The sequence below is a fragment of the Lynx rufus genome, unplaced genomic scaffold, assembly GCF_022079265.1.
Source record: "Lynx rufus isolate CCGP_SWC_20201006 ecotype Redwood Valley unplaced genomic scaffold, mLynRuf1.p SCAF_5, whole genome shotgun sequence".
NCBI classification, from domain to species: Eukaryota; Metazoa; Chordata; class Mammalia; order Carnivora; family Felidae; genus Lynx; species Lynx rufus.
In genome coordinates, this window is record NW_025814867.1 from 103,395,563 (window position 1) to 103,417,054 (window position 21,492).

Here is a 21,492-nt window from a genome sequence, read left to right on the forward strand (position 1 = left end):
CAAGCTACCAACAATTTGGTAACTGGCTCACAAAATTCCTAACAATTCAACAGTCATCTCTTACAAACTATTATTAGCTAAGGTCCAATACACTACTGTATGGTCCCCACCCTCAAGTAGCTCGTAATCTCTTTGTGGGTACACACTTAAGAGGCTAGACAAGAACAGGGAAGATAGGGATAAAATTGAAATAATTCAGTTACAGAATTTGTAAGCAGTTTTAAAACTCAAAAGGAACAAAATCTGTGTAATTTTTATACTTGTTTTCTATTCCACTTTTCCTTTTAATTTCAGAAAATTAAAATGCAGCATGTTTTCAGTAAAGGGTAAGTGGAATAAGAAGGAAAAAGACAAGAAAAAACATCCCAAGATTTATGTTAACAGTGATGTTTCCATCAGAAGAAAATGCTTACTAAGATAAGGGCAAATATAATATAACTTTTAAAATTTAAGCCCTTTCAGTTCAGTTCCAAGTTCTGAAGATTTATCCTGTCCTCTTTGGCTGCAGCTTTGATGAGATTAGTATCGTGCAAAAGAAGCTAGCTAAAGAACACACTTCTTCACACCACTCACACTATCAGCTCATAATAAAAGGCAAAACTAAATTCTGGAATATGATAACTGAACTTCTTTTGCATAGTCACCTTCTTGGATCAGATCTTGGGTAAGTGCCGGCTGGGGTGACCAGGAAATTCTTCTGGTAACAAAACATGGAGTCTACAGGTTGGGCATGTCCCCTGTTGCATCAGCCAAGGTCTAATGCACTAAGGAGCAAAAATATTCATGTCAGACTCTCAGAGTTAGACTAACAGAGGTAACTGCTACACTATATAATCAGTTACCAGCCAACATGTCTTCTGGTGGATCTTAAAACCTTATCTAGTAGATTGCCAAGCCAATTGCTGCAATAATGGCACCTTCTCTGATTCACTAAGCAATATAGCTGGTAATAGCAGAACACCTTTCAGCCAGTTTATTCTATTAGGATCCTTTCTCCAAACCCAATTTTCAGGATGAGTACCAATTCTTCCTAACAAAGAGGTTGAGGAAACCTGCCACATATTTTTCCTCTAGTTAATTATATACTGTTCTCGTTTATAATCCAGAAAAAAATACAAAAGTGACTAATACCCTGTACCAAGTGCTAATGGTGTTTTGAATTTAAAATCCCTAGATGATGGATATACTTTTCAGATGTCTTTTTGGTGAAAATGGAAGTATTCTTTAGCTATGAACTATCTATTAAGTCATTCGCTTGAGTAAAAACTCTCCAAAAACAAATCAATTTTACCTGTATAAATAATGAGAGCCAGGTCAGATGACAGAAGATTAAGAATAGGTACTATACCATTTGCAACTACGTGGATGGAACTGGAGGGTTTTATGCTCAGTGAAATTAGTCAGAGAAAGACAAATATCATATGACTTCGCTCATATGAGGACTTTAAGACACAGAACAGATGAACATAAGGGAAGGGAAGCAAAAATAATATAAAAACAGGGAGGGGGAAAAAACATAAGAGACTCTTAAATGTGGAGAACAAACAGAGGGTTACTGGAGGGGTTGTGGAGGGGGGATGAGCTAAATGTGTAAGGGGCATTAAGGAATCTACCCCTGAAATCATTGTTGCACCATATGCTAACTAACTTGGATGTAAATTAAAAACAAACAGAAAAAAGAATAGGCACTATATATTAGGCTCACTAATTGTAATAACCCTAGAAAAGTAACCTCAGTGGGTCACCTGCTTTCTATTCTACAGGCAATGGCAAAGAATAAGAAGTTTCATTAAACATTTATTTTCTAAATGGAAGCTTCAAATGGCTAAGTATCTTTCCTGGTCTTTTGGGAGTAGCCATTCTGTGTCTACTTCTTCATATCAGAGTAGATACAAACTATGTGTCACGTTATACATATACAGCTTGAATGAGCCGGCTACTTACTGTTCACTTCCCTGAGAAGTGTATGTAAGATTATCTTTTCCTGGGTCAAATTACATCTTTGCACCATTAGACTTGGATCATAAATTGTATATCAATAGCATTTGCACAGCAACACCAGAAATTAATCTATACAAATGCCAAGAATTAACAAAAGATATGCCAGTCTCAGATTTTTCTAATATCAAAACTGAAACTTGAGCACCTAAAAAGCAAATACAAGGCCCAGAAAGACTGTTAAGGTGAGTCTTTTGCTTTCTAAGGGAAGGGTCATCAGTAAATGGGAACAAAGGACACTATATGTTATTTATAGCAAATTGAGATGAAGTGACACAGTTGCTGTGTCAATCAACATTCCCTCCAGTTCTATTTGAAACTACTCTGTATTATTTCAATTTCATCACTGTCTCTCTTTTCGTGTAAGGTATGTAGAGATCTGAGAAAGCACGGTGCAAAGTGGGGCTAGGTATGGGGAAAACAGGCATCAATGTTTCTGTGTGGTTTTCCAAAGCCTGGAGTTCTTTCCCATGGAATTCGTAACACAGCTATAGCCATGATACATATAAATGACTTCAAGTAAGGCAGTATGAATCTTGCTTAGTTGATTAAATGGCAAAATATTTAAAAAGATAAGTTTAAAGGGTTACCTGAGAATGGAATTTGTGAGCACAAGGCAAAACTGAGAGGTTTTCTGGAGAGAGATTCTCATGACAAATCACACAAGGCTCCTCTTCTTCCTCCTCTTCATCCTAGGGAAAATACACACAGAAGGCCCAATTCAGCTCCTTTCTTTCTCCCAAATTTAAATGTATTTAGAATCAACAGTCTCATTCTCACCAAATTATTGTCTCCTTCCCATGTGGCAGGCCCTTGTGAACTAAGGGGCCTCCAGGCTGGTTTGGGGGGCTGGGCAGCATTAGACTGTGGAGGAGTGTGGCTGGGTGAAACACAGTTACCATTTGGCACAGATTTTCCTTGACTCTGAAAATAAGAATATTATACTTATTTTTTTTTTCAGAAGTGTTCAAAAACAGGAAGAATTGGTAGGATAGCATAGAAAATAGGGTACAGTGAGAATTAGCAAAAGGATAAAGGTCAATTAGATTTGTGAAAAATCCTGAAATAAAATGTTAGTAATATTACTTGTATACTCAAAGCCAAGTTAAAAACAACTCTATATGCCCTTTTAATTAAAACAAGTCTTTACAAAAATTAGAAATAACGTCTTCCTTTAGAGTCAAAGTAACCTAGAATCAATTCCAAGAGGATCATTTTTATTCGAGAATGATCAAGTAGTATTTCAAAAAGACTTACTATACCATTTAAGTTGAAGTTCAATTTTTAATAGATGTTTAATGTGATTACAGGTTATTGGAACAGACATGAAGATAATTAAGACTGCTAACTACCTGATACAGGTTTGTTTTTGTTTTTGTTTTTGTTTTTTACCTGTGATCTCTTGGGGTCAATAAATTGGGAAATCTTGTATACAATTTCATCAAATGTCAGTCCAGATAAGGATTTCCCATGAATGTCCTTCAATTTCCGTAAGAAATCCGTAAGCTCCTTTCTGGAAGAGGTCAAATAAAGAGCAGTGGTGATTTTTCCTACTGCCTTGAGGGCATACCCTCTATACAAGTTACAAAATCCTATCGTATGATGGGTATGTAGAATAGAGATGTGGCCCTTTAGGTCTCTGATCTAAAGTCTGCCTAAATTTATCTTAAACCAAAATGAAAACTCAAGTTTATTTAATATTTATTCTTTCCAAAAAAGAACTTTAACTGTTTTTGAAAACTTACTGTATGAAAATTGAGGTTGTTATCTACTTACTTATGTACTAAGCTCTTTATATCATGTCTAACTGCTCTTACTCAGGACTAAAGTACTCCTTTTAACTTGGGTTACTATAGGTCTCTTTTTTGTGTTAATATTTAATCTTTGTTTTGTTTCTGAGTTTTACAAAATTAAAACTGAACAGAGAAGCTAGAAGACACATTAAAATAATGTAGGTTTCCTTATCACACAATCAATACATTCCTTTTCAAATCCCATATTCTGTTGACTCAAAGTCTGTATACATTTTTGGTAGGATAGAATAGGATGAAATATTTTCTTTCCCAAATGAAGTGTCAGATCATCAGCCTGGTAAACTACCTTGGATTACTATTCATTTTATACATTTTATATGTACATATACTTATAACTGTATTACAGTTCTATTTTCATTGTCTGTTCACTATATTTAGAAAACCATAATCCTGAAGCATAACAATATGTTCATTAAATAAGTGTTAGCCTTCAAATGAAAATACTGGTTAAAAACTAGAATTATTTCCTTAAATACAAAAGGATAAAAAACTTCATTTCTGGAGAAGAAAAAATATCTTTCTGCTAAAGTCAGAACTGTGAAAACCACAGCAAAATAATTATTTCTTGCATTTAACTGTGTTCCCTAACAAAAACTAAGAGCCCTAAATAAAATTAAGGAAATAGGAAAGTAAAACCTGATGTTTGGGCTTATATATATATATATAGCATACAATCAAAATTCATTTTGGAAAGAGGTTATTAATTATTGTAACTGGTGGCATTAAAATTGGATAGGCTTATGACTAGTTATACTTCTTAGTAAATGAGCAAACCTAAATTTAAAAATCTATTCTGTCATAATTTAAGACTAATATATTTAGTGAAGAGGCTTAGCATTTATATTGAACACTATCCCTTTAAATTTTATTTTCCTTACCAAGGCAATGGAAAGGAAATATATTTGTGTGTATGTTTGTTTCATTCCCCTAATTATGGTGGTGGAAAACGTAGAGTATGATCTGTACTCACAACTAAATAAAAATTAAGGTACCTGGTTTGTTGTGGAAAAGCAGTTTTCAGCCTGTCTATAATCCTCTCCCAATTCATCATGGGGGGGTCACTTCCCAGACCTGCACTGGGAGGAGGCCCAGCATCTCCCACAGGCGCCGGTACAGTCCAGGCTATACTAGTCATCTGAAAGGAACACAGTTATAACCCATCAACTTCAGTTATTAGGAAGTAACATTCCATGACAACATGGTATTTCCATACCTCAGAAAATGGGTAGAATGAAGAGGAAGAATATCGACCTATACATTCCCTTTTTAGAATTTTTTTAAAAATTTAACTAGCACAATAATACTTCTTGTTTTTAATTACCCTTATTTTGAAAAGGAGACATGTGAGTCTCTGTAATTGAAGAAATTACAGAAATACAGAGTATTTACTGCTGTATTTTAGAATAGTAAAGAAACAACTAGTGTGCTAAGAGGGGAATGAGTGAATTATAGCATATTTAATCAGGTCCTTAGAACCATATCTATATATCTGAGAAGAAGACATGCCCATGAAAGGTTTTTGTTTTGTTTCATTTGGTTTTGTTTTTTTTGAGAGAGAGGGGGAACATGCACATGCATGCATGAGCAGGGGAGAGGAAGAGGGAGAGAGAGAGAATCCTAAGCAGACTCCATGCCCAGTGCGGAGTCTGATGCAGGGCTTGATCTCACAATTGTGAGATCATGATCCAAGCCGAAATCAAGAGTCGGACACTTAACCAACTAAGCCACCCAAGTGCCCCATTATGTTTCATTTTTTTTAAAAGTCTGTGGTATAGTATTTACGGTAGGGCTCTTTTTATATTAAATTAAAAAAATACATATGCATAGAAAAGGTCTCAAGTTATAAACAACCTGTAAACTGATTATTTCCTAGGATTTAACTGCAGAATAATTTTACTTTCTACTTTGTATATTTGTTATTTGCTTTTTTATGATTTAAAAAAATTTTTTTTTAATTTACATCCAAATTAGTTAGCATATAGTGCAACAATGATTTCAGGAGTAGATTCTTTAGTGCCCCTTACCCATTTAGCCCATCCCCCCTCCCACACCCCCTGCAGTAACCCTCTGTTTGTTCTCCATATTTATGAGTCTCTTATGCTTTGTCCCTCCCTGCTTTTATATTCTTTTTATTCCCTTATGTTCATCTGTTTTGTCTCTTAAAGTCCTCATATGAGTGAAGTCATATGATATTTCTTTCTCTGACTAATTTCACTGAGCATAATACCCTCCAGTTCCATGCACATAGTTGCAAACGGCAAGATTTCATTCTTTTTGATTGCTGAGTAATACTCCATTGTGTGTGTGTGTATACACACACACACACACCCCACATCTTCTTTATCCATTCATCCATCGATGGACATTTGGGCTCTTTCCATACTTTGTCTATTGTTGATAGTGCTGCTATAAACATGGGAGTGCATGTGTCCCTTCAAAACAGCACACCTGTATCCCGTGGATAAATGCCTAGTAGTGCAATTGCTCGGTCGTAGGGTAGTTCTATTTTTAGTTTTTTGAGGAACCTCCATACTATTTTCCAGAGTGGCTGCACTAGCTTGCATTTCCATTTTTTATGATTTTTCTAATTATAAAAGTAGTTTATGCTATAGTTGAATTTTCAAAGAAATAAAGATGAGACTACTACTAGAATGTCTGCCCCATGTCTCATGAATGTTACAGACAAAGGTGGTATGCAAGTTGTAGTGACACCTCTGAGCCATGAAACCATCAGTTTTGCCATATGTTATGGCATTTCTTCTTAGAAACTTTAAGACTCTAATTAATATCAGGAAGTGAACACTTTTAGCTGATTACTAGGATAATTATAAACATGACAACTTTTACCTAAGGCTTTACAGGTTATTTTCAAATATAAGATTACTCATGAAAGATTAGCAATTACTAACAGCTACTGAAGTAACTCCTACAAAGCCTACTTAGAGGAGAAAACTGCCCAGACATCTGGGTTTGCCTTAGTATCAACCTTTTCCCCAGGAATCAGAAAATAATCTTATTAGGTTGAGGTACTTCACAAAGTTTTCAATAAGGGTGTGTGTGTGTGTGTGTCTGTGTGTGTGCATGTATACATACACAAAACTATCTTTAATATAATGGTGGGGGAGCAAACCACATGAACAACACTGTGATATCATGGGGAATAAAGAGATGTGGTACTCAGTTAACATGTTAAGGTCTATGTACATATTTATTAGCAGAGTCAGCCTCTACAAAAATAAGAGTCCATATGACTATATATTTCAAAGGGATACTATTTATAGGTATAAAAAACTGATAAGAATGCGCTTATGGAAAGTCAAGATTAGAGAATTTTCCTTAGTTAACATCAATCTTCTGGGACAAGATTTTTTTTATTAAAAAACATTTACCTTTGCCAAGATTACAACTAATAATCCTGGTCATTTAAATTTTCTCTATTGCCTCTTCAGGTTTGGATAAGGCTTATCTGGCTAGTTGTAGCTAGGAGGACGATTCATCACTTTATAGTATATTCCAAGGTGAGATGCAAATTATATTCTGTTTGTGTGCTACTATACATATATGTGTATGTTTGTGTAAATAAAGTTTTTCTTTAGCTTTGTGGCATAACTTTGTTATGAATTGGCTTCTTTGCTTTCTAATTACCCATCAAACATGCTAAATATAAATTATCTATTAAAAATATTAATCTACCCTATATTGTTGCCTATTATAGAAGCAAAACTATAAAATCCTATAAGGACTGTCTACTATAAAAAGGTATTTATCTTTGTCTCCAGAAGCTAAACCAGTATCAGCTAGCAAAATAATATATGGAATGCTCTTAGCACAGCACTTCAAATGGAACTATTCATTCACCGGTCATTCAGTTATCCTCCCCTCCACTACTACCACCACCATCACCACCTATCAAATAAACAGAACACATTCATTCACGAAGTCTACTGTGGTGATAAAAACTATTCCACCAAAAAGGGATCTGTACCAGCGGGGCTCTAGGTTGGCCAGGTGCAGAGATGACTCCAGGGCAAACGGCAGGCATCTGAGGAACAGTGAGTATGGGTCTAAAGAAAGATTCTTTCATAAGAGGTCTTCCCAAGAACTGCTGCATCTAAAATAGAAAAGGTTAAAAAAAACAAAAACCCAATACATTTATATATTAAATAGGCAATGATCTAAATTCATAGAGCAATGTTTGGGGGAAAACAATTTGAAATCTAGATACAAAGCACTAGCATTAGAATTGGTGTTGTCATAACAGTTAAATGTACGCATTTTTGGAAAAGCGAAGGGTAGTGAATATACAAAAGAGCAGAGAGAGAAGAGAAGTGAGTTCTAGTCTTTCTACCTGGCTGGGTAACCAGGGATGCCAAGTTACTAATCTATAAAGCAGAGGGTTATTAGGTTAATTGATTTTTAAAGTTCCCTCCCAACTATAATAATATAGGACTATGCTAAGAGGCTCCTCAATGAGTACTGTCCACATTGATGAATAATACTGATACTCAGAAATTATAAAGAACCAAAGCTGACTATAGAAAATATTACTTTCCCTGGTTACACATTGGAGGGAACTTGTATCACCTGATGGATTTTGACTTTATGGTTAGCTCCAATGAGAGCAGAAAGCTGAAGTGCAGTGGGCCTGGGGCATAAACCCCCTTACAATGACTTGTAGACATGCTTATAGGTGTTACTGCACCTTCCAGGGGGCTGTGGAAAGCTAGCCCTTCTTAGCATCTAGCAATGGGATGGATACCTTACTGACTAGACTACAGAAGAGGACAGATTAAGTTTCTACTATGTGCCAAGTCTAGCACTGGCATAAACAGAAATTCAAATATTTTTTGAATTGGAAAAAAAATGACATCAACACAGATCATAGGTTAATAGGGAACAATAAAATGAATACATGAGGTTGACACCGGATTCTTATTAATAGCACTAAAGGAAAGACATTGTGTATATCATTGTCTATAAGTACTCTTGCTAAAAATACTGAACCTGATTCTAAGCAACTGTCTAGATCTAATCAACAGTTTATAGAAAATAGAACATGTACAATGACATCACAAGGATGCAGTCAATTAAATCAATAATGTGGGAATTTGAACTTTTTTAACAAATAAATGACATGAGTAAAAGAGAGGGGGTCGGGTAGCTGCTAGAGATTTAAAGAACAATGAGCCACATGCGAAGTTTAAACTTTATTTGAATTGTTTTTAAAAATAAGTTATTAAAAGAGTAATTATAATCAAATTGGAAATATTGCAAACTAGGTAAGAAAAAGGCATTTTTAAGGCAACTGGGAAATATAAATTTTAACTGGATTTTAGATATTAAAATTTTTAATTTTAGGTAAAAAAATGGTGATACCATTATATCTAATAATAATATCTAATGGATATTAGATATTAAATTTTTTAATTTTCTTAGGTAAAAAAAATGGTGTTATCATTATATCCAATAATAATAATATCCTCATCTTTTAGGATGAACTATACATGGATGAGATTATATGATATGTACTTTAAAATATCCCAGTAGGAAGAAGAAGATGACATGAAACAAGATTAACAAAATGTTGGCTCTCTTAGTTCACAGAGGTTTGTTATACTATTTTTGTGTTTCAATTTTCATAATGTAAAGTTTTTAAAGAATGAATGGATGGTGGGTATGAGTCAGTATTCCTGCTCTCTTTGCAGACAGCCACTACCTAATACTACTTGGGAGAATTAGATAGCCAGGGTACAAAACCCAAGATATAATAAAAACATATAAAAAATACTGGGTTAAACTGGGAAGAGTACCCCTTATTTCAGATTTCTCAGGTTAGACTACTATACATTTAAAGCCTGTTAGGGGCGCCTGGGTGGCGCAGTCGGTTAAGCGTCCGACTTCAGCCAGGTCACGATCTCGCGGTCTGTGAGTTCGAGCCCCGCGTCAGGCTCTGGGCTGATGGCTCGGAGCCTGGAGCCTGTTTCCGATTCTGTGTCTCCCTCTCTCTCTGCCCCTCCCCCGTTCATGCTCTGTGTCTCTCTGTCCCAAAAATAAATAAACGTTGAAAAAAAAAAAATTAAAAAAAAAAAAATAAAGCCTGTTGAGTATTCTTTATAATACTAGGATCTCAGAGATAGATGAACTCTTTTTCTGTATGTATGTATGTATGTACATATGTATGTATGTACGTATATTTCAAGTTTTTATTTAAATTCTAGTTAACATATAGTGTGATATTAGTTTAAGGAATATAATCTAGTGATTCATCACTTACATACATACCCATAGATGTATTTCAGTAACCAGGTCATCTAGTATAATTTCCTGGTGTTATACATGGAAAAAACAAAGTCCAGCATAGCTGATTTTTCCAAGAATAACATAGTTATTCAGAGAGTTAGGACTTAAACCCAGATCTCTAGTATGTTTCCATTGAATAATCTTAACTTACGGCAAATAGCATCGTTACATTTCTAGCATTTGCACTCTCAAACTGTTCCACTAGTGTTTAGTGGTCGCTGATGCTTGCACTTGAACACAACTGTTAGTTTTGATCAAACACAGCGGTGATGCTAGTTAGGAAGCACAAAAGATACACATGTACCTCTCAGATGTTAGCAGAAGGACGCACAGAGCTTAACTGCCAGTGGGGTTTTGCCCTTGACTAAACCTGGGTTAAGCCCCATCAGACATAAGAAAGCCTTCAAAGTGATGAGGATCTAGAGGTCAAAGTTTAACTACATATGTCAGCTATGGAGTTATCACTGGTATCAGACAGCTTGTGCTGATCTGGTTTCAAGAAACTTCAAAGAACAACTCTGTATGCGGCTTCAGAGTCTCTGGAGCCATTTTATATTTAGAGTTATCGGAGAGTTTAACTACAACCTATAGGTGGTAGTTTGAAAATGGGCAGAAAGCAGAGTTTCTAGAAATCATACAAGCATATGTGTTACTTCCTGTAGAACTACAAGGACTCTTTGGATTTCTCCATCATTTGCATATAATATTTCTTATCGAGGTAATTGAGTATGATGAAGTTCCAACCCTAGAATAATAATGTTCATAATGTAGTGCTCCTATAAAAACTGAACTAAAAATATAAAAGGCAATACTGCATTCTAAAGACCATGGTGTACACCATATAATGCTTTTAGCTTTGGATCCTGCTTTTGAAACACAGTGTAACTCCACACAATTCACATAATTTTCAAGTTCTCTGATACACTCAACTAATTACAGAAATAACATTTTCAAAGTTCTACTACAAGCAGAAGTGCTGGGGTTGAAAGTGATTGGCCACTAAATATCTCACACCTTTCTCCTTTCCCTATTCCCAGATGTGTTTTGATAATAAAAATGATCACCTAATGGTTCTTTCCTGAAAGGTCTTTTGAAAAGCTGTGTGAATTTATTGGGCTAAGGTACTATGTTTCCCAGAAGGATAATATAAATAGTCCAACAGAGAGATAGCTGATTGAGACTCACTGATTCCCAGCAATAAGCAGGAAAGGGGAATAAATGGAAGCTACTAAAGGTAGAATAGGGATAAAAGTTAAGGAACAGAATGTTCAAAGTAGAAGCGGAGGTCTAAACTGCTAGGGTAGTATAAACTGAAGTCTAAACTGCTAGGGTAGTATACTGAGATGGTTTAGTCATCTAGGGGTAACCTGAGAGCATTGGGAATTCTACCCATCCATCAGTTTTCTCTTACCTTACAGGTGAGATTGACAGCATGCATGAGAATATATTACCTCTTTAGCTACCAAATACATCACTAAAATCCAGTGATACACCTATGTATTGGCATGGCTAAGCCAGTCAACTAGTTATATCATCTGGAAATAATATAGCAGGAATAGACATAATTACAAACAATATGCACAGTATGTGCCTATTCTATTTTGAACACACATTAAACATATAGCCCTTAGCACTTCATCAAGATGAAGATGGCAATTTTTCAAAATGTCCTATTTCTTACCAGTATGTCAGGATTAGGTGGTGGTGGAGGAAGCTGGATTGGAGGTAGGGTGCTCAAGGCAAACCCTTGCTTCACCTTGTTAATTTGTTCATTGTACTGTGTCTAGTAGAACAAGAGAAACAATATTTTAGAGCAAAATAAACCTCAAAGAAATAGCATATGGGAATACTCGATGCAGTTTTGAATAATAAAACACACAACAGTGATTCTCAACCAATTATGTCAGAAATAACATAAAAACGATTTTTGACATAAAGTAATTCTATAACACACTATCCCCAAATGTACTGGCAAGATACAAAGACACATAATTCACAGATCCTATGATAATTCTTCAGTATTTCCATAATTTTCAGCCCCAAAATGGGAATCACTGATATAAAGTGAATAGTGTCTAAAGATTTAAGAAGCTGTAAGTAATATCGGGCTGATAAATATGGGAAAACAGTATTTGTAACGAAGAGTTGAGCTACTTGCAAATGTTCACTTTAAAAATTGGAGGGGAAATTTTATGGAATACTCATTAAATATCCACATTTTGTTTATCTCAGAGTTATACCTCTAGTTTTCTCTAGTATCATATATACCTTTGTTTTATCACATGGATTTTGCCAAAACTAAGACTCCAATCTCTGAAGCTTAACTATATACTCTCAAAAGTTTTTGGCATTGTTACTTCACAGTATTATTTTGTAAACAACCCACAGAGACTGGAAAAGAAATAAAACATTAGAAACTTCACACAGAAGACCTGTGCATGAAAGAAGACAAAGATGTAGCTGCTCTCGTGAGGCCAGTGAGTAAACCCAACAGAAATGCTAAGCATCACTGAAGACCTCATAACAAGAGTCTTGGAAAGAAACAGTCAAGACAGCCACCGGAAAAGTTGGACAAATAGGTAATGCTCTGAGGCAGTTGTCACAATTAAATGTCATTGTTTTGCTAGCAGTGTTGTGAAATCACAAAACACTGAACATTATATATTTACCTGAAGATATAAATACAAAAATATCCTAAGGCCAAATGAAGGAATTATTAAATATTCAGTAGGTTATCTCTTTAGATTACATTAAGCATAGTCCTAATTCTATTAAATAATGAATAAATATTTCACATTATGGAATAAGAACATAAAATCTAAGACTGAAAACCGAGACAGGTCTGCTTGATTGTCCTTTTAATTATATAAACACAGAATTACTCAGATCAAGTTATGACAATTATTTTTGATTACAGCAGAATCAGCTTCGGAATTCTAGGAAAATTAGGTGTGAAGCACAATTTTTGAGTTCCTTTATTGTATGAAGGACTTGAAAGACCTGAAAAACCCACATGTATTAGCCTACAATTCTGTCTACAATCAACTACATGGAAATATCGATCTCAAACCTTAAAAAGGCACAAATTGTAATAACTGAAAAAAAACCATGTTCTTCCTTAAATTTCTCCAGTAATTGTTGTTAATGTTACATGTTTTCTTTATGTATATACCTCCTACAACATTCAATTTACTCTAAAGATACTTCAGCACTTACCCTGAGGAATGCAATCTTATTTCTAACATCTGTTACAATGGCATTCCAACTCTCTACTGCAGCCTTTAATTGAAGTGATTCCAGGTTACTGATGTAGGAAAGGAGACACAAGAGAAAGTTCTTTCTTTTTATATACCACATAGGTCTCTAAAAATTTCCATTATATTCTTTAGCATGTATGTAAATAATATAAAACAGCAACAAAATTACCTCTGACACCAACAATTACCTCAAATGGGCACAAAGTTGTATGGAAGGGTTTTGTTATTAAAAATAAAACAAAGACGGGGAATATATTTTCTTTTTCAAGAGCAAATACAACTTCTGCTTCCACAACACCAAGTGGTTTTCTATCATGGCAATATTTTTTAGGACATATGAAATCTTTACACAGGAATCCCTCTGTTGAAGTAAGGAAGCAGAGAAGGCCGAACAGGGAAATGCCCTAGCCATCAAAAGCAGGAGCATCCTTCCAGATGCTGATTCCTCTTGGAAGCAGGTTTTAGACTATCTTCACAGTAGCCCTGACATCCCAGGGCCATAGGTGGCCTATCAGCTCTTGTGCAAATTCCTAAAAGATACCCTTACGGGAGGGCAAATCAGAAAGAACTACCTCTTCTGCGAGGATGAATTAGACTGTTGCCTCGATGCAGTGCATAAACTACACAAACACAGCAGCTCTGCCAAACATGCCCACCAGATGACTTAAGTAGGAACACCTTTGAGGTGTGGAAGGTCTGCCATCTCTAGAAGAGATTTCATGAGGCCTTTCAAAAGGCTCTATTAAAATATCCCCACCCCAGTGTCACCCAGCACACCAGTTTTAAAAGAGCAGAATAAGTTATCACTGAGATCATCTTATACAAAGAGGCTTGATAATATTTTAGTTTATAGAGTGCCCCTTCTCCCTCTAGCAAGCAAAGATAGACTGATCACTTACAACAGTGCTTCCCGGACCTGAATGCACATCAGTATATCCTGGGAATCTTGCTAAACATCAGAGAGTCTGATTCTTTAGAATTGAAGAATGATGATGATCATTAAAATGATCATCATTAAAAAAATAATGATGCCTTGGTCCCAGAAATTCTAATTTAGTTAATTCTTTAAGCATGAAGGTATACTCCATAAAATTATAAATTTAAGGACAGTCTCATGCAACCTGCCCCAAATTTAAAAATCACTTATTATCACACAGCAAGAAATTGGCTTTAACTTAGGATTTCAGGTGTTAATACTGATCTTTCCCTCAATGTATTCTGAAAGTATTTAAAATCAAGCATTAGAAGAGAAATCTATTAGAAAAAAGGTTTTCCACTTAGAATCCACCCCGTTTTGTAAATATCTAGTCTGGATGCATGTTTCTGAGATTTTTCATCTACTTCACTTAAGGGGAAGGGAAAAATTTGTCTGCAGCTATTACTGTGCTCAGATTTCTCAGTGCTTCGGGAAAAGCAACCAAGCAAAAGTATCAAAGTGATTAAATGAATTTTGAGGTTTAAAAAAAATAAGGGTTTGTTTACTCCAAAGACTCTGGTGTCTTACATGTAAAACACAGATTATGTTTGACCTCAAAGCCTCTTGTTAGTATCTCTGAGATAAAGAAGCATTAAGGAAGAGTAAAATGTTACCTTGCCGCCATGTGAGTCACCCTGGCAAGCTGACTGAGGCATTCCTTTTCAGTCTGCTCTAGGTGGAGCAGACCAAAATCTCTACGACACTGTAAGAAGTACACCTACAGATTTTTGAGAGGAAGACAAAGAAGTTGAAGGTGTCCTTGTAAATGAACACGTTGTTTTCTAAATCATTTCTAGTAAAGGTGAAGCTATTTCTCAATCTCTTCCAGCACCTGAGCCTCTTGACCATCCCTAATACATTAGAAAAACTCTAATTCTGCAACTCTAACTTTTTTAGTCAATGGTTACTGAGTTGGTAACCATTCCAGAACATTAGTTTTTCAAGCTTGAACATACCCTGGTATCATCTGAGAAACTTTAAAAAAAAAAATGGTGCCTTGGTTCCAGAAATTCTAATTTAATTGATACCAGGTAGAGCCTGAGTGCTAGGATTTTTTAAAGTTCTCAGGTAACTCTACTATGCAGCAAAGTTTAAGAAAACTCAAAAGAATCCTGCTGTTTGTTTTGTTTTGTTAATTGAGGAAGGGATCAGAAAATAATAAGACCACATAGGAGGAGCATGCAGTCCAAATGGACTTTGGGACGTCAATGGGTCCAATGTCTCCCCCATAGTAGGAATTCCTTCTGCACCATTATTGTTGCATGGTTACTTGGCCTCTGTTTTTTCTCAGTAATCACTCAATATTCACTGAAAGTAGATTATATTCTTGGACAGCATTAAGGGTTTATAAAATTAATCATGCAAGCAGAAAGAAACTTTCTGAGTAAAAGTAGTGAGAAACAAAATATACAAACTTGAGCTCTTAAAGTAATCTGAGGGTTTGATTTTTCAGTTATAGCTAGCATTTTACTCTCCAGATTATTTTTGGTTCAGGTATCATTCCTTGATTGTTGACCTCCAGATTCCCAATTATTCTGCTAAAAAATAGAGCTCACCCATGACAGAGGTAGGAAGATATATAATCCTTTTAATGTTAGTGAACTCTCTAAAAATTTTTAGAGCGTTTGATATAAAACATTTTATATCAAGTTTGAATACCTATAAATAAAAATTACATCCATACAGATAATCAATCACATGTCTTTTAGAAGAGACGCTAGTTGTGGTGTTCTAAGTTAACTTAGAACAAACTGTGAGTGACATTCTGGGGGTCTAGAAGGTAAGTTGGTTTTTGAAATTGGGAGTGTATGATGTATATGTGTTTTGGGAAGATCTACATAGGAACTAACAAAGAAAGGAGATATTATCTCCAGCAGCAGTAAAATGTTATTCTTATAAACTTGGCTTAGTGACCTGGCTTCATGAGAATTTTCCCAAAATGTGTGTATTTCCTATATATACTGAAGCAGACCAATCTCCTGAAGTCATCTGGGGAGGAAAACAACATAAGATCATCAACAATGAAGTAATCATGTACAAAATTGCAATGAGTCAAAGAGCACAGAAGTTGGAGTTATGTTTTCTGGCTGGTCCTAAGATGACTTATTTGTTTATTCAGAAATAAGGTTTTTTTTTCAATTCTTTAGTATACTAGTATACAAGGAAAACTTCCCTCCCCAACCCCATCTCTCTCTCTCTCCTTATTTATGTATTTATGTATTACCTCAGCTGTTAAAGCTCTGCTAGTTTCTGCATTCAGTTTGTTTAAGTATGTTTTAATTGTGCTTTCCAGATTATGCTTCTCCATTTCCCACTGAGATCTGAAATATATGACCATTAAAGAATTAACAACACTGCAGCAAGGATAGACTTTTCTACCTTATTCAGGAGGGAGAAAGATACAAAACTATTCAATGAGTAAGAAATAATTTCTTGTAAAAGTTTACAGCATATAAAAGTAAGAGAAGAGGGGCGCCTCGGTGGCTCAGTGGTTAAGCGTCTGACTTCGGCTCAGGTCATGATCTCAAGGTTCGTGAGTTCGAGCCCTTCGGCTCAGGTCATGATCTCAAGGGTCGTGAGTTCAAGCCCTGCGTCGGGCTCTGTGCTGACCACTCAGAGCCTGGAGCCTGCCTCGGATTATGTGTCTTCCTCTCTCTCTGCCCCTCCCCTGCACATGCTCTGTGTCTCTCAATAATAAGTAAACGTTAAAAAAAATTTTTTTTTAAAGCAAGAGAAGACATTTACTTAACCCTTACTGTTATCCTTTACTATTAAGAGTGCAGAAGTTTTAAAGTTGTCAATATAGGGGCTATGATTTAAAACTTGGCTCTGAGAGGCACCTGAGTGGTTCAGTTGGTTAAGCATCCGACTTTGGCTCCGGTAATGATCTTGCGGTTAGTGGGTTTGAGCCCCGTTCATGCTATGTGCTGACAGTTCAAAGCCTGGAGCCTGTTTCGGATTCTGTGTCTCCCTCTCTCTCTCTCTGCTATTCCTCTACTCACACACACTCTCTCTCTCTCTCTCAAAAATAAATAAACATCAAAAACTTTTTTTTAATGATAAAAAAAATAAAACTTGGCTCTGAAATAAAGTTGTCCGACGATGAATCTGATTTCTGAAACTTAATAAATGTGAAACCTTGGGCAAGTTACTTAACTTCTCTGTACCTCAGTTTCTTTGCATGTGAAAATGGAGAATACTGTAGTAATTACCTCAAAGACCTGTTGTGAAAATTCATTCAGATAACATACATAAAAATATTTTGTGTTTAATACACATTAAGTACTAAATAAATGTAAGCTATTATTATTTATAAATTTCACATAAAGTTTCTATAACCTTTCTGTATCCCCAAATAGCAACTACAAAAGGTTTTTATTATCCCTGCCATCACTGCATTAAAATATTGCACTGGTTGCCTCAGTGCTCACATTCAACACGTTAGAATGAAAACAAATCCTACAGCTTGAGAGGGAGAGAGGGAAATGATGAGGACATTACTTATGAAGGACATTATGGAGAAAGACTACCTATAAGGTTTGACTTTTTCCCATCCCATTTCAGATTCCTACACCTGAGCCCCAAATTCTAAAATTTTTGTTTAATGTTTATTTCTTTCTGAGACAGAGAGAGACAGAGCATGAGTGGGGGAGGGGCACAGAGAGAGGGAGACACAGAATCAGAAGCAGGCTCTAGGCTCTGAGCTGTCAGCACAGATACCGACACGGGGCTCAAACTCACAAACCATGAGATATGACCTGAGCCGAAGTCGGTCGCTCAACAGACTGAGCCACCCAGGCGCCCCACCTGAGCCCCAAACTCTAGAGCACACAAACTAAATTATGACTTTAAAGGAAACAAATGGAAATATAATCTTGCAATAGGGATGTTTCCAAAGGCTATCCTCATTGTTTCATTATTAGAAACACTTGGATACTTGCATACTTAACAAACATTAATGAGAAGCTTGATAAAACAATATACTGTATTGTTAATACCACTAACGCTACAGTGTTTTCATTGAAAAAAAATATTCAAGGACATATATTAATTCAACCAAAAGGAATTATTATGCCATTGAATATTGTACAAAATTGCCTACAAGAACAGGAGAAAAAATAAATTAGAAAATAAATTAGACTCCAATAAAATTAAAAACTTTTGTGTTTTAAAGCACATTATCAAGAAAGTAAAAAGACAACTCACAGAATGGGAGAAAATATTTGCAAATCATGTATCTGATTAAGGACCTATATCCAGAACATGTGTAGAACTCTGAAAACTCAACAAAAGACAACCCAATTTAATGCATAGGGGCACTTGTACCCCAATGTTTATAGCAGCACTTTCAACAATAGCCAAATTGTGGAAAAAGCCTAAATGTCCATCAACTGATAAATGGATAAAGAAATTATGGTTTATATACACAATGGAGTACTATGTGGCAATGAGAAAGAATGAAATATGGCCCTTTGTAGCAACATGGATGGGACTGGAGAGTGTGATGCTAAGTGAAATAAGCCATACAGAGAAAGACAGATAGCATATGTTTTCACTCTTATGTGGATCCTGAGAAACTTAACAGAAACCCATGGGGGAGGGGAAGGAAAAAAAAAAAAAAGAGGTTAGAGTGGGAGAGAGCCAAAGCATAAGAGACTGTTAAAAACTGAGAACAAACTGAGGGTTGATGGGGGGTGGGAGGGTGGGGAGGGGAGGTGATGGGCATTGAAGAGGGCATCTTTTGGGAAGAGCACTGGGTGTTGTATGGAAACCAATTTGACAATAAATTTCATATATTAAAAAAAATAATAATAAATAAATAAAATTAAAAAATGGCCTAAGGATTTGAACAGACATTTCTCCAAGTAGATACACAAATAGCCAACAGGCACATGAGAAATATTCAACATATTTAATCATTAAGAAAATGCAAATAAAAAACCACAATGATCAACTACTTCACATCCACTACAATGAGTAAAATGAAGACAGATAATCTAACAAGTATCTGTGAGGATGTGGAGAAAGCAGAATCCACATGCATTGCTGGTGGGATTGTAAAATGTGCAGTTACTTGGAAAATAGTTTGGTAGTTCCTCAAAAATTTAACCAGAGTTTACTACATGTCTCGGCAATTCCACTCTTAGGTATACACCCAAGGGAACTGAAAACCTTATGTTCATACAAAAATTCACTTACAGATGTTCATAACAGTATTATTCATAATAGTGAAAAAATGGAAACAAATGTTCATCTGCTGATGAAAAGGTCAACAAATTTTAGTATATCCCTACAATAGAATATTATTTACCCATAAAAAGGAATGAGTACTGATAACATGCTACAATATGGATGAACCTGGAGAACATTAAGTTAAAGAAGTTAATCATAAGAGGGTATTTATTATACAATTATATTTATATGAAATGTCCAGAATAAGGCAAATCCAGAGCAACAAATGATAGATTAATGACTGCCAGAAGCTAGGGGAGGGGAGGAGGAGTGATTTCTAATGTATCCAGAATTTCTTTAGGGGGTAAGAATGTTCTGAAATCATACAAAGGTGATGGTTGTATACCTCTGTGAACATCCTAAAAGTCAATGAATTGTATAACTTAACACAGTGAATTTTATGCTATGTTTACCGAATCTAAGTTCCCAAAAAGTTACCTATAGGCAAAAATATGTCAATGAGAATAAAACTCAGCCAGTTTCATAAATCAGTCACACCTAGCACTATTAAGCGATAAGAACACATAGGCTCTAGTCCCTGGCAAGCTTATTGTGGCACTACAACTTTGCTCATCTAATCTCCCTCAGCAGTTTTCTAGGGCCAGAACTAAGGCAAATATATGTCCCAATTTGCCTAGGGCACTTCCAATTTATAACTGTTGTCCCAGTGTAATTATTAATAATGCTAATGCTCAATTTTATGCTCTAAAGTGCCCCAGTTTGGATAATAAATTATATGGCTACCCTGGCCAGAACATGCTGAGTGGAATACCTAAGAGTTTCAGAGATGCACATATACTAAACCAAATCAACAGCCAAGTTTGTACCTTTTCATGGAAAGTTGCTCCTTAAGATTCTTGATTTCATTATCTTTAGCGTGGCTCTGACGCTGTAATCTAAGAAAAAATGTAAGTCATAAATATTAGAAATTGTCATTAATACAGTCAGAACAGCTCTACTTGTAGCTGAGGAGGGACTAAATATGACCATTTTGAACCACAAATATTAAGCCTGAAAATAGACTCCTACAACTAGACCTGCTGCAATTTATCTTCCGATGTCTGATTTACTGACTTCCCAAAAAAGTACTAAGGTCGAACCCCATCAATTAGAAGCTAAAGAGAACTTGTACCCCCACTTCAAAGACTCAGAAAAATGTCTTTAGCTCTTTGTACCTTAGTTTACCCACTAGAAAACACCAATGGTATGTTTTAATTTTCTAGGCCTGTGATAGAACTGATAACTTTAACTTGATTACAAAGTTGTTATGTCAAGTCATACAAATTCATACAAACTATTAAAGGGTTAAAGTCTGAAAGAAACCCGATATTAAATATAAAAGTAGAGAGGCTGTGTGCAAATAAGAATTTTAATTAAAATAGTAAATTATAACAGGGGAGTCACCGACATCACCTAATCATGGGAAGACTGGGTAAAAATAAGTCAGAAAACATCATTTGCAGTTAGCTTAAATATTAATATGCAAGAAGCTACTACGAGAAGTGAAAAGTAATACTTTTTAGTTGATGTATGTTCACAAACCATCTCTGATACTCCTTCATTGTGTTGCTGTATTTCTCCTCACAACTAAGTTTTTACACTAACCCATTAATTTGCTACAATATGAAGACATTTACAGCAAAAGCGCATTTCTCGTTAAGTCTCTGATATGTTGAGACACTTGAGATACATAGGAATTCTGGTTAATATAAATTATTGGAATGATAGCCTTAAAACAATGACTTTTTTATTATTATTTTTAAATATATATTTTAATGTTTGTTTATTTTTGAGAGAGAAAGAGACACATGAGCCGGGGAGGAATAGAGGGAGGGAGTAACACAGAATCCGAAGCAGGCTCCAGGCTCTGAGCTCTCAGTACAGAGCCCCACACAGGGCTCGAACTCATAGACCA

The 21,492-nt window shown here is 35.5% G+C and overlaps 1 protein-coding gene across 2 annotated transcripts in view; it reads right to left on the reverse strand.

Moving 5' to 3' along the window:
• Positions 1–265: 265 nt before the first annotated feature.
• DZIP3 (DAZ interacting zinc finger protein 3) overlaps positions 266–21,492 on the reverse strand; it is an 81,441-nt gene continuing 60,214 nt past the window's right edge. For both annotated transcript variants that reach the window (XM_047099921.1, XM_047099922.1), the window contains exons 21-31: positions 20,405–20,473; positions 16,570–16,666; positions 14,960–15,063; positions 13,329–13,416; positions 11,794–11,895; positions 7,798–7,923; positions 4,805–4,947; positions 3,391–3,511; positions 2,779–2,922; positions 2,589–2,690; positions 266–764 (exon numbers count right to left, since the gene is read on the reverse strand). In XM_047099921.1, coding sequence (XP_046955877.1) covers positions 654–764; positions 2,589–2,690; positions 2,779–2,922; positions 3,391–3,511; positions 4,805–4,947; positions 7,798–7,923; positions 11,794–11,895; positions 13,329–13,416; positions 14,960–15,063; positions 16,570–16,666; positions 20,405–20,473 — 1,207 coding nt within the window. In that variant the 3' untranslated portion in view covers positions 266–653. The remainder of the gene's footprint in view (positions 765–2,588; positions 2,691–2,778; positions 2,923–3,390; positions 3,512–4,804; positions 4,948–7,797; positions 7,924–11,793; positions 11,896–13,328; positions 13,417–14,959; positions 15,064–16,569; positions 16,667–20,404; positions 20,474–21,492) is intronic.